The following is a 14,639-nucleotide window of genomic DNA, read 5'->3' on the forward strand; positions in this document are numbered from 1 at the left end:
TATAAATTCTATACTTAGCACATTTTCCTAAAAGTCAAATGCTTGAATGATGAATAAATTAATTTAAACAAAAGACAACAGGTTCCTGGGGTCCTAAAATACACAAAGTCAACGAATCATGAACTACAGAACTACAAATCATATATTGTTTTGTTTTGTTTTTTGTAGGTGTCCCAACTTTCAACAGAAGCTCACACACACACCAGATAGATGGGAAATCAGAACAATGTGACAGAGTTCATCCTTTTGGGTCTTACAGAGAACCCGGAGCTGAGGAAAATATTCTCTGCTGTATTCCTAATCATGTATGTGATCATTGTGCTGGGAAATCTACTCATTGCCGTGACCATGATTACAAGTCAGAGTCTGAGATCACCCATGTACTTTTTTCTCACCTTCCTGTCCCTTCTGGATGTCACCTACTCTTCAGTCATTGCCCCCAAGTTGATTGTGGACTCCCTCTCTGAGAGCACCACCATCTCCCTTGAAGGATGCTTGACCCAGCTCTTTGCAGAGCATTTCTTTGGTGGTGTGGGGATCATCCTGCTCACCGTGATGGCCTGTGACCGCTACGTGGCCATCTGTAAGCCCCTGCACTACACCAGCATCATGAGTCCCCGAGTGTGCTGCCTGCTGGTGGGAGGGGCCTGGGTCGGAGGGTCCATGCATGCAACCATACAGCTTTTCTTCATGTATCAAATACCCTTCTGTGGCCCCAATGTCATCGATCACTTTATATGTGATTTGTTTCAGTTACTGACAATTGCCTGCATGGACACCCACACTCTGGGAATCTTAGTCATCCTCAACAGTGGGGTGATGTGCATGGCCATCTTCCTCATCCTAATCTCCTCGTACATAGCCATCCTATGTTCTCTAAAGTCCTACAGCTCCCAAGGGAGACACAAAGCCCTCTCCACCTGTGGCTCCCACCTCGCAGTGGTTGTGCTGTTCTTTGTGCCGTGTATTTTCTTATATGTAAGGCCCGTGGCTGTTTACCCCATAGACAAAGCAATGGCTGTGTCTGACTCCATCATCACCCCCATGCTGAATCCCTTGATCTACACACTGAGGAACGCAGAGGTGAAAAATGCCATGAAGAAACTTTGGACGAAGCGAGGGACTTTGGTTGGCAGTTAGTTCACGCTAAGAACTGCAGCTGTTCCCCATAAGAGTTGGTTGTTCCATAAGATACAGTGTGAGAACTAGAGCTGTCTATTCTCCCCCGGCACCAACAGAGATCTTTTAAATTTGATCTTTTAAATTTACAATTTTTAAAAAATCTGCGTTGTAATTTATCATGTGAGCAATACAGAGTTTTTGATACCCACTTGCTTGATATCCTTCTCTGCTCCCCATCACCTTAGAATCTCTTCACCCTGCCCTGGAATTCTCTGATTCCTCTTGCTACTGCTTTGACCTCTCCAAGCACATCATGAGCCCTCTCCTCCCTCAAACAGCTAGGCAACCCTTTACTCTCCTCAGGGCCTTTGCTTTTCTCTCTCTGAAAACGCACTCTCTTCCTCCTCAGGTAGTGCTTTCTCTCTGACCTCTGTTCCCACCTAAGGGATCAAGCACTACCTTCCTTGAGAAACCTTTCCCATGTTTCAGGAGGCTTCCACTCCTCTCCAGTACCTTTAATTCCTCAGTAACTATGATCAAAAGTGAGAATACTTTGTATAGTACCAGCTGACTTTCACTACTTTCTACTTTCCCCTCCAATCCCCGCTGGATGTTCATGAAAGAAGGACTTTGGGTTATTTATGTTTGGCTCCCTACTAAGTTTTGTTTTGTTTTTTCCATCAGGGATTGAATCCAGTGGTTCTTAACAACTGAACCACATCCGCAGCTTTTTTGAATATGTTTTTTTTTTTTTTTTTTGACAGGTCCTCACTAAATTGCTTAGGGCCTTGCTAAATTGCTGAGGATGATTTTAACTTGAAGTCCTCCTGCTTCAACCTCCAGATCTGCTAGCATTATACTTGTGTGCCCCTGTGCCCAACTTTAGTAGCTTGTGTACTTTTTTCTTTTTCTTTTAATGGAGGTGGGCGGTACTGGAGCACTCAAACACTGAGTCACATCGCCAACCTATTTTGTTTTTGTATTTCTATTATTTAGAAACAGGATCTCACTGAGTTGCTTAGTGCTTCACCATTGCTGAGGCTGGCTTTGAATTGCCAGCCTCAGCCTCCTAAGTCACTGGGATTACAGGCATGTACCACTGCGCCTGGTACCTACTAGATTTTTAATAGCTGTCTGATAAATACTTTTAGAAGACAAGAGTCATTAAAAAAAGTGAAGATAGTTAGGGAGAAAAAAGAAGATAATAAATAAGTAACTAAAAACTTAAACAGAGAGACCTTTATGGATGCAGAAGGCTATTTTGGAGGCTACTTCATATTGAGTAGTCTGAGAATGATTCTATTAGTAGGCTCTCCTAATTTCTATTGATATTTCTTTAGAACAAGCAATTAAAGTTTAATAATAGGATCCTCTAGTCAGGAAAACTTACAAATATAAAAAATAAATGTAAAACTAAAGCTAATGTTACACTATTATATTGATATTTATAAAGTTATTAATTATCCCACACAAATATAATTTTAAGAATTTTACCTTAAGGTCCTTTTTAATATTCACATCATATTATTATAATAACATAAAACCACCTTAATATTTCCATAAAAATCAAAATAATCATGTTATTATGGATTTTTTCTTTACTATTCATAAGCAGAAAAAATCAAGAAACATGAAGTTGTGATAGGTACTGTACTGTGAAGTATTCCAGAGGGTATTCTGAAATTTGCTCTATAATTGAAAGTTAAGAGAAAAAGAGAAACTTGCTACAAAATCTTTTCACAACATGGAAAGGTATTGTTCAAGTCTTCTACAGCACCGAAAAGCTACCTGTGTCCTGGAAGAATGTTTTAACTTTGGGTCATTTTAAAGCCCTAACAATAGTCTTCATTCTATTTGGGGCTTCAAGTACTTAAGTGTATTGGCACCACAGAGCCTACATTTGTGACCTCTTCTCTCTGTTCTCTACGTGGATCATTTCATTCAATCCATTGTCTTTTATAGCTTTCACCCTCTGCAATCTTCATCCCACTGACATGGTTGTCTCCTTTTGACTGTTTTTGTCAATGACTTGTTCTCATCTTTACTATTAAACTTATTCATTTCAAACAGCTAGAGTTTGCTGCATGAAACATCAAATCCCTGTTTTCCTGTGGTGAAACTGAGAAAGTATTTTGATATCATAGACAAGCCTGGAGGCCGGGGTACATTTAGGAGGCAAGATGCTATTGTCATTCCTTAGCCCTGTTCTGTTTATTCAGCTCCTAACCTATATTCCAAGGTGATGTTTTTCTCTGACCCACAAGTTGGAGTAAGGGGACAAGACTGGTGGTTCATGTGCCTCAGAATGCCCTTAAGGATTGCCACCCTCTTGGGTCTACCTGCCCCCTATCACCTAGCTATTTAAAGTGACTGGTGCTGAAATTACTTCTAAATTAAACTTTTCTTTTATCTGTTCACATTCTAGTGATGGTACTTTCCTGAATCCTGAGTGTGTTTTGTTTGTTTGTTTGTTTGTTTGTTTTGTTTGTTTTTTAGAAGCTTCAATACTGAATGTAGAAATGGGGAACTAAAAAAATGGCCTTTTTCACTATAAAGGTCACAAAAGAACTTTACTGGAGCTATCTTAGATAGTATATGAGATCACTTTGACTTCTTCCTCTAACCCAGTTCAAAACTGATTTTCACACATCATTTTTCTCTACCGAATCCTCTGCTTTCCTCTTTACCCTTTTCTAAAATTAGTCCTTGTTCAATTTGCATTGAATTTTTCTGTTTTCAGATAAAACCTTTGTCTCTAAAATATATCTTTACAGTGCAGGCAAAGCAATGCTTATTGCATTAAAAATATGTTCTGCCCCTTTTTCAATGAAATTTCCTCAAATTTCATTGTTAAGAAAGGCAAGTCATTCAGGAATCAACATCTCCCATGTTTTAATATGTTAAATTTTAAAGTTTTACTAGAGATTATGAATATGAAATTACAAGGTGCATCCAGATCACACTGGCTATTTCCTTACCAAAGGGCCTTATAAAGGTATGAATTTGCAAAACCAGGAAAAGAATATAAACCCTTGGTCAATGTATTAAGTGGGAAAATGATTTCTGAAAATAGCTTTGGGGAGATGTGCCTGCCACTCACTTTTATTTATGTGTGTGTGTGTGTGTGTGTGTGTGTGTGTGTGTGTGTGTGTGCGCGCGCGCGCGCACACATACTCATTTGTGTATTGATCTGAGAGCATAGAACCTTCCCAATTGTTGGTCCCAGGAGATCAGAAACATCTAGGCAGAAACAGTCAGTGGCTGACAAAAAAAAATCAGGTGAGGGTTGCTGGTGATATCAACCTATATTAACAGTTTTTCTATGTTGCTAGGATTTCTCAGTGTAAGAAATTCGTGATCTGCCAAAGGCAGATATAGGAGGTGTTATAGGAACCAGATCTCAAGGCATCATGATGAAGTCCACACCATTTTAAAGGTCTAAGGAAGAGTCACCAAGAATCAAAAGGAATAGATATTTTCATTCTACATCAAGGAAACTACAATTGAAATACCAAGGAGGATATTTTGAAAAGATTTGCAAAAAATCCCAAAAGAGAAAGAAAAAAAAAGAATTTTAACATCTGGCACATCCATAGACAAGTGAGTCAGCTTATTAAAATACCAAGACACGAAAGACTTTTCTCCTTCCTGAATAATTATCCCTTCTTTGAACAAACTTCGGACTTCCCTATTCAGTTTTCCTATTTAATGTTCTCAGATCTCAACTGAAGGTAGAGAGTGAAGGAACTTTTAAAACTTTAAAAATAACATACATTGGACATTTTAACTTATTTTTTTTTAATTTTATGTCTTTTTATTTTTAAAGGACATAATAATTCTGTGGCATTACATGTGGTACAAAGTGATACTTCAATATATGTAATGATCAGAACATGGCAACATATACATGTAACACTTAAACATTCATTATTCCTTTGCTCTGGGATCATTAAAAATCCTATTAGCTATTCTGAAGTAGGCAATTAGTTGTTGTAAACCATAGGTACCCTATTGTGCTGTGCGGGAGTGTGGATGGATAGAAGATGGTTCACAGATGCAGGGATACATTTGGATTGGATTTAAATTTCTGTTAGAGGCCTTATTCAACACCTATGGAAATTGGGGCTCTATGCTATCTAACAGCAATGAGAAAATTCATGAAACTTTATGAATTTTCATTCAGACACTGACATAAATTCTTTCATAACATAAATTGTTTAATGCATCAGAGAGACACAAGAAATAAATTTTTATTTTTTATTCTGTCCTGCTTTTGTAAAATGCAGTTACATTTAAATGTAACAGTCACAGGACTAGATTCAGTTGTTTAAAAACAGAATTGGAAGACTAAAATTATTCAAATTATGAATATTCATCTAGAAAGGGTATAAAATAATTAGCTACTTTTGAGTATGGGACTGAGAACTCTGACAGATATCCTCTTTGGGATGTCAAAATCTTCTCTGTCACCACTTGCCTATGTCAGAGTTATTGGGAGTCTTTGTGGAACACAATGAATTTTCATGTTCAGTTGACAGAAGAGCCCATATACATACAAAGTATATCATGTTCTTTGTTCATTAGCTGAAGTCACTTACAGTGGTGCTTCTGGGTACCACTACGATTGGGCTCTTATGCTCAGGTACAGAAATAAGATAACAATATTTCATTGTGAGATTATAATGTGGAGTGGGGGTGAATGTGCATTATACACACAGATTAGATAATCTTCAAAATGAAAAAAAAAGCTTCAAAACGAAGAGTGTTTAAAACACTTTTTATATAAAGCTAAAAGTTCAAAGGTGAGAAACATTAGACTGGACCTTTGTTCTAAGAATATCTGAATTTAAAAATTTAAGGACCTATTAAGAGAGAGGAAAAAAAAATATGTGTCTTTACTCATATCTGGCACCTAAAATAAGCACAACAGCTGAGAAGCTAAGATACTCAAGGTCAATGAAATATGTATATCCTGAAACTCCATCTCTTCCAGTATATTTTCATATAGTCCAATGTGATTAGCAAAATATAAGTACTATAAAGGTCTTTCTTTCCACCTGGGGAAAAATCAACACTTTTCTTTTACCTTCTCACTCTTCTACACATATATCTTCCTGCTCCCATGGCATCTTCCAGATGCCAAGTCCTCTCAGGGACTCCTCTCTCTCTTTTGTGAAGAGCAATGTGAAAGATGCCCCCAGCCCAGGAGACAGGATGATTGTTGTGGCCTATCTCATTCAAATAGGGAGCTCCTCCTCCCTCTCCATTCACAGAAGTTTTAGAGGCTTTCCAGGCAGGGCCTTGGTTTCCATTGGACTTTCATGTTTTTATAGGAATTTGAGCATGTATCACTGTACACATCCTCAGGGAAACAGGCAGATTTCTAGAAGCATTCTCTCTAATCCTTTGGTTGGCAAGACAATAACTTCAGTTCTGTCCAGTTTCTTATGGATTGCTCTTATGACCACATTCAAAGGGACTACAATAAATCTGGGGAAAAATGTTAGTATAGACAAATGTACATCATGATCATTCTGTGATGAGTCAGGTATAATACACATATTCCAGACGATGGGATGAGTTTATGATTTATATATATACACACACACATATGCAGAGATCGTGATTACTTATCATTAATATTTTATTTTTTCTAGTCCATCCATAAAAACCAAACCATTCAGAGAGTGTACATTAGGATCCTCATGTATCATTTATCAATTTAAAGTTATACTTTGCTACACCATAATTTTTTCATGGCATTTTTCACTTCTGCATTCCTTAGGGTATAGATCAATGGATTCAGTAAAGGTGTCCCAATTGTATAAAACACAGCCACCATCTTGTCTATTGGAAAGGTGGTTGGAGGACGAGTGTATATAAATATACATGGACCAAAAAATATGACCACAACAATAAAGTGGGAGGTGCATGTGGAAAGAGCTTTCCGCCTTCCTTCTGCACTGTGGTTTCTCAGAGAGTACAGGATGACAACATAGGAGATAAGTAAGATTGTGAAACTCACCATGCATATGACCCCACTGTTAGAAACAACTAGCAAATTTATCACATAAGTGTCCATGCAGGCAAGTTTCAACAAGGGCTGCAAATCACAGAAATAGTGATCAATCACATTAGGGCCACAGAAGGGCAATCTCAAAGCCAGGAAAATCTGTGCTGAGGAATGAATGCAAGATCCCACCCAGGCCAGAATCACCAACACACCACAGACACGCTGGCTCATGATGGTTGTGTATCGCAGGGGCTTACAAATGGCCACATAGCGATCAAAGGCCATGAGGATGAGCACAAATATTTCCATGCAGCCAAAGAAATGGGCTGCAAAAACTTGAGTCATGCACTCATTGTAGGAAATAGTCTTCTTCTGAGAAAGGGCATCCACAATCAGTCTGGGGGCTGTGGTTGTAGAGAAGCAAGCATCTGCAAATGACAGGTAGAAGAGGAAAAAATACATGGGACTCCTAAGGGTCTGGCTTGTTTTAATGGTCACCACAATGAGAAAGTTACCCAGCAGAGTCAGGAGGTAAAGAATCAAGAAGATCCCAAATATTGCCTTCTGCTTGCCAGGGTCTTCTGTCAGGCCAAACAGAATGAATTCAGTCACACTGCCGTTATGCATCACCCTGTCAGTGCCAGCATGCAGTTGAAAAATGTTTAACCTGCATAGAGAAGAAAATAACTTACATCAGTGTGCTGATCTAGGAACTCTTCAGTTCCAGCATGCACTGTTACCTCCATTTAATTTGTGGTGAGACAAAATCCCTTGGCATCATTTAAGATTTGACTCTTCTAGATTTCTCTGTTGACTCAGAAACTCACTGGGCTGAATCAATTTTTTTGAATTTGGGAAATAAAAGATACATGTCCTTCAAATATGTTTATTCTTACCTAGATAGATAACTGTAGAATTTGTTCTTTCCTTGGATGTGTGGTTGTTTTGAAACTTAGCCTTCCTATATCAAAAATGGAATTCTAATACTCGTTGTAACTTATTCTAAACTTTCAGAATTAAAACAGGTTTTATAACTACACACCTAAACACATTTACACAGATCTTTAATGTATCGTCATTTTATCTATGAATTTTTGAATCTTAAAACACTATTACATATGAACTATTATTAATACTGGAGAATTCTACCCAATAAATTTCTTCTCAGTTAATTTCACTCATTTTAGTTTCTATATTATGTTCTACCCCTTTAATATCTTGGATTAAATAAGTTCTCCAAAAATCTATTTTCACTACCTCTCAGTAATGCACATTGGTTTAAGAAATCAGTTCAATGATCTTCATAATTTTATGAATAATAAAATTATATAATCTTCGATAATAACTCAAAGGGGCATAGTAGAAAGAAACTTTCTTGATTGTACACTTAAAAATTATTTCATTAGAATTTTGAGTTTTTTCTGCTTATAATTTTGACCTAGTATAAGTTTTCTCATATGTCTATAATCTTGGAAATGCTTTATAAAAATCATATATGCCCCTTTTACATACATACTTAATTCCCTAGGATATTATTTTTTAAAAAAACAGTTTTAAAACTTGCCCATAATTTCAACATGAAATTTTACATTTTTACTATTCCAAGTGCTTGTTAATTACATGATTACATGGCTCATTAATTATATAATTAAAATAATCATATGATGTCACTTTATATTATGATTTTGATTCAGAATCATAATCACTATTCCTGTGTTTTTATACTTAAGATAGCTTAATTATCCATTTTGGAGTGTGATAATGTCTAAATTTTTGAACAATATTACTTTGACTTTGTTGGAAGAGTAAAGATGATATATTTCCAAGTGCAATATTATTGCACAAATGCTAGTGAAAAGCATTGTTATTACTACTTATAATAAACTCTGCTTCCAAAATTTTGTGTTACTGTACTCACTATACATTTATTATAGAATAAACCATATTATGATGAAATATTCAAAGGAAACAGAGGGATTTGAGAAAAAAATTAAAATCTTGCTGGGAATGATGGTTAACACTTGTAATTCCAGTGAGTCATGAGACTGAGGAGGGTTTTCAAGTTCAATGTCAGCCTGGGCAGCTTAGGGAGACACTCTCTCAAATAAAAACTAAAATGGCTGGAATGTATCTCAATAATAGAGCATCATTGGCTTAACACGTAGTACTGAAATAAGACATTTTCATTCCAAATCATTTAAATGTACAACTCCACTGCCCATAAATAAGTGTTTTTACTTTTTAAAATATCTACTTACAGAGACATTCACAAGTTTATTTGCATATTTGTGTCTCTGTATGATTATTTTATGTATAAATATGGACTATGTTTCAGTATTGATTATTTTTCAGAACACTTGAGAAGCATGCCAAAATTTATTATTTTGTGACATTGTTAACTCAATAGCTTAACACAAATAAAATTTTTCATATTTCATTCTAGTCATATAATCTTCATCAATAAAATTTACATTTGGCACATGTATTTCATGATAGTATTTCCCTTATGGTCATCTTAAATTTCTTTGTCAGATTATTATTAGCTATTTTCATATTATACATGAATGTATATTAATGTAACAAATAACAATTATCAATTAAGAATTATAATTTTGATTTTGTTCTATATTCTCTTATTTCTATTTTTCTGTGATGTTTTCCATTTTATATATTCTACCAGTTTTCCCACTATAACATAGTTCTTTGTTTCAAAATATAATAAAATTTGTATTCATTTTCCATTCATCTATAAAAGTTTTTTGCTTAAAACCCTGGATCAAAATTATCTATAATTGCTATGAGGAATGGGAAAAATGTTCACCTGTTCTTTTCAATTTCTATGAATTCTAAAATAAATGTATATACACTCATCAATCCTTTAAGCCTCTCTGTGGTTGATATTAGAAAAGTAGGTGTCATCTGTAGCTAGGAATGACAGCTCCTAATATTTTTAATATGTACAAAAAGCAAATGAATTGAAAGTTCAATGTAACTTGAATACAGTAAACCCATGATAAAACATCTAAAAAGTCCTTTTATTGTGGAAAAATGTGAAATTCAGAGAGATGGAAAACAGAGGAGTGTGGGAATTTGGGATGAGAGAAAAGAAAGAAGTTTTAATGGAAATGAGTAGGAAAAATATTAAACTAATAGATCGACACAAAATCTCTAGTAATCTAGACTCCAAAGACACAGTAGAAAGCAATCTGTCTTTCTAGGTACAATTCATGAAAGCCAGGTTATGAAATTTGGATACCTTGTCCTTGGTAACCTATAAAATCTGAGGTCATTACACATGAGATCAGCTTTTATTATGATTTATTCATCAAATAAGAACAAAAATTTCTCAGTTGTTTAATGGATTTAATAGTTTTTGGATGGGGAATTTGAAGAACTTATATGTAACAAAGAACCTATCTCTTAAAAAATTTCAGAGTCCACATTAAGACATCTGTCTTAGAAACTTGGTGGAACACAAAGAAGTGAATTCACTGTGGCACCAATAAAATAAACTGTCATGCAGCCTGCAAACATCCCAAATACGATCCATTATAACTTCAGCTTACTACTTCCTTTCTTAAGAGAAGAATGTGTTCATTCTCAACTATTCTCTGTGAGGGATTATCAGCTTTTATTTATTGGTTCTTTTTAGTTACGTAAGCAGTAGAAACCATTGTGACATAACTGTACAAGCGTATAATATATCTTGTCTAATTGAGACCCCAGTACCTTCCCCTTCCCTCTCTCTACCTCTGCTCCTTTCCCTCAAATGATCTTTCTGCCATTTATTCATAGTTATTTTTTAAATGATTTCTTGTGGATATACTCAATTTCATCTGCTTTAATAGGAACGTTTGTATAGTCCTAAAGCCAGGATATTATCCTCTTGCATAATATTTTGTACTTAAGTTCTAAAGTGATTTTGCTACATACATATATGAGATTTTATTGTGAGAATTATTAACACATATGCAATGGAAATTCATGCTGAGTTTCACAAATGTCCATGTTATAACTTGTCATTGCTAACATCCTTCAGGATCCTTACAGGCCCTAACTGGGAATTCTATTCTATGGTCTAAATAAAAAGGACTCCAATTCAAATATTTTATCTTCTCACTTTTGACATCCTCCCCTTCTTTTTTCCTTTTTCTTATCCTTTAAATGAGAAAGTGGGCACTTTAAAAATACAATCATTCATATATACAATAAAACGATTGCTAAGTTTTTCAAACACAACGGTTAAGGTACTTACTGTGACTTTCAAAACCCCATTCCCTGTACCACTGTCACACTTGTCCCTTACCTTCCCAAGGCTTCTTATCCATGTTCCAGCCATGTCTGAAAATGTCTTTCCTCATAAATATACCCACAGTCTCATCCCCCGAATCTTCCATACCTCAGTATCTGATGACCTTTACTCTCCCGTAATCTCCACCTTCCATTTCTCTTTGGATAGAGCACACAATTAAAATACTGATCTCCTCAGCAAAACCCTCCCAGAGTTCTCCAGTCACATAAGTTTCTTATTGATAGTCTTCCACTGTTAAAATGTGTGTATATTGAATCATGTAATTTCCAGCATATCCTTCTCTCACTTTTTCTTTGACATTTGGCATTCATTTGATTTTACTATGCCTTGTAAGGCAGTCTTGTGCTGTTTCAATTTGGACACTTTAGAAGAACCTGGGAGATGGAGTTTAGCAGAGAGTAATCAGAGAAGACCCAGGATTAGAACTCAAGCCTTTCTGTTGCATGGAAATCTCTTAACACTCCATCCCTACTGCCATGAGAAGTATCACATCCCATCCATGCTGGTGGAGACAGCACAGAATCAAATAGCCATTAACATGTAGCAAATAAAACCATGTAAATGTTCAGGACATATCTTGGTTATTAAAGGAATGCAATCTTTAGGATGGGTCAAAGAGGCCAGCATTTTATATGTGTGTCTGAAAAATATTAGTGAAAGGAATTAGAAAGTTTAGAGAATAGTAGGAGAAATCAAAGCCAAAAATACAAAAAAAAAAAAAGAAATGTTATTATGAACAAGAGTCTGAAAGGGCAGAATTGGGAGATGAGAGAGAGACAATCCCACATGCAAAGTAAGCAAAGAACCACAGATAAAGCGTGCATTCTTCTGAGATTTCACAGACAAGTTTTGCTGCTCTCTCCTCCACTTCTTCTGTTATGCCTCACACCACAAAAAGACATAGTAAGCAAGGCTGACAAGAGATTCTAGAAAGCTCACACTAGTGTCATCAATATCAAGATACTCAGTATCATCAGCATCATTGCATATAATCAGTGTGCAGCCCTATTTTTGTCCTGGCTTCAGACTTTGCAAATGAGACATCTGCAGGTATTAGGCACTACACCTTTCCCCCTTCATCCTCGAGATGGAATCAGATGAGAGTGACTTGGTCCTGAATGGGAAGAAAAGGAAAGAAAATAATTCAGCTGGGTTTGAAAACTTACCTTTTTTCTTGGTAAAAAAGGGATGGCATCTAACAAGATGGTCATAATTTTCTCTGTTTCCACACTGGTTTACTTTGAAGACGAATCATGTACTGCAAGTGTGCAACCTGTAAATTATACTTTAGATTCATCCACTCTTGCTTTCCATTACAGAATCTATGGCAGAGGAGATAATCCACATAGATATTTCTAGAAATCCTAAACCAGACTCTACCAAAAGATTTGGAATGTTGGCAGAAAATTTCTTACTCCTTTCTAAAAATTTCTAGAAAAAAAAATTGCCTCACTGTTGCAGAAGTATTCCTACAATCAATTACCTTACTCCAAGATGTTCTCTTGCAAAAGCTGTTTATTACACATCTCATTTTGCTCTGTGTGGTACTTATAGATATTTTATAAAACTCACAAATGCCCAACCTCCAGAGTGGAAGTACCTCATCCCCTTTCCCACAAAAACCCTGAAGAATTTGCTCAATGAACTACTTACCACAGTTAACCCAGGATCACAGCAAACAATGAACCAGTTAATTACAGCCAAAGCTGGTAGTAGGCAAATTCAGTTGCTTTCCTGTTCTCTTGGTCTGTCCTAAGGGACAGTTGCTCTTTCATTTACCCAAAGTTCCCTCCCAGCATGCATTCAAAGTCATCTTGAGATGTAGACCTCTAAAGTTACCGAAGACATTCTCCTTTAAACTGAAACTCTTTGAAGAGTAGGCAAAACTCTCAGCCAAGTTGAAAATACAAGTAGACACCATGTGATTGAATTCTACCTCCATTGCTTGTGTTTCTGGAACTGTAGGTACATTTCTTAACTTCTCTTAGATTCCTATTCTGAAACATGTTCCATCGTGGCTGGAGGTGTAGATTAGAGGTCCAGTGCTTGTACATGACTTGGATTTGAAGCCCAGCACCACACACCTGCACCCACACACATTACCATTAAATGGCTTACTTCTAATGGCTTACTACTAATGAATTGATAATTAAGCATTAATCCTAATAATGTTTATGATATCCATTATAATACAAGTAGTTAAAAATAAAACTACCTCCTAAAATTTATATAATCTTAAAAACATTTTGCAGTCAGTAGAGAATGAAAGAGAAATGAGAGAGGATTTAAATAAAAAGTATTTTTTATGTTGTTATTTTTAAATTAGAATCTTAAAGTATTATTTACATATAATAAAGCACAATATTTTTAAATACACATAAGAGTTTTGGAAAATATATAGAACCATGTTACCACCACTACACTGATGGAAAATTATCAATTATACTAATCTGTTAAAGGAGGTGAGTTTAGCTGTATGTTCTCCTTATTTTTATGTTCTACTTCTATGCCTTCTGTTATTTAGTTATTTATTTTTTATTACATGGTTCTTCCTGAGAACCAGTAGGGAGGGTCAGTTCTGTGCCTCTCTCCTACCATCGATGGATACTCAGTCTTTGGAGGTCTCTGGCTTTGCTCGCATCGCCCCATCTCTCTGCCCAATCTTCACTTGGCATTCTCTCTGTGCATATGTCGCTCTCTGTGTCCAGATTCTTTTTCTCATTATAAGGGCACATTTATCTTGGATTAGAATTCAGTGTAACAACTTCATCTTAACTTGATTATCTGTGAATACATGGTTTGCAAATAGGGTATCCACAGGTATGAGGCATTAGATTTCAGTATCTTTGGGGGAGAATCCATTCCAATCCATACATCTTATTGAGGGAAAAAGTACTAACTGTGTCTTTCTAAATTTCCTCTAAAGCTCTTCTGGGGTCTCTTCTCCAACCTATGTTCTAGATATGACCCCGATCCAGTGTAAAGCCCTGATTTCCCACCTGCTCATGCCCAGAATCACCACTCCCAGGATGAAAACCAACCACATAATTTAAGTCACTTCACTGAAATTCTTGTCTTTTTGGAAGTAATACCCTTTTCAGTGATGGTTTACCCAGCAATTCACCTGTACTTCATATGGGTAAAGTCTTCAACCATTTGGCATTTTCAATTGTGCATGACATAAGCATTTCA

The 14,639-nt window shown here is 36.0% G+C and overlaps 2 protein-coding genes across 2 annotated transcripts; one reads left to right on the forward strand and one right to left on the reverse strand.

Moving 5' to 3' along the window:
* Nucleotides 1-210: 210 nt before the first annotated feature.
* Nucleotides 211-1,140, forward strand: LOC101961695 (olfactory receptor 4C6). The gene has a single exon (XM_005341540.2). It carries the CDS (start codon nt 211-213, stop codon nt 1,138-1,140), a length of 930 nt encoding a protein of 309 aa, XP_005341597.2.
* Nucleotides 1,141-6,850: 5,710 nt separating this feature from the next.
* Nucleotides 6,851-7,762, reverse strand: LOC101955950 (olfactory receptor 4C11). The gene has a single exon (XM_005341527.2). The coding sequence runs from the start codon at nt 7,760-7,762 to the stop codon at nt 6,851-6,853; it is 912 nt and encodes a 303-aa protein (XP_005341584.2).
* Nucleotides 7,763-14,639: the final 6,877 nt, after the last annotated feature.

Source organism: Ictidomys tridecemlineatus, chromosome 4 (assembly GCF_052094955.1).
Source record: "Ictidomys tridecemlineatus isolate mIctTri1 chromosome 4, mIctTri1.hap1, whole genome shotgun sequence".
In the NCBI taxonomy this organism is placed as follows: Eukaryota; Metazoa; Chordata; class Mammalia; order Rodentia; family Sciuridae; genus Ictidomys; species Ictidomys tridecemlineatus.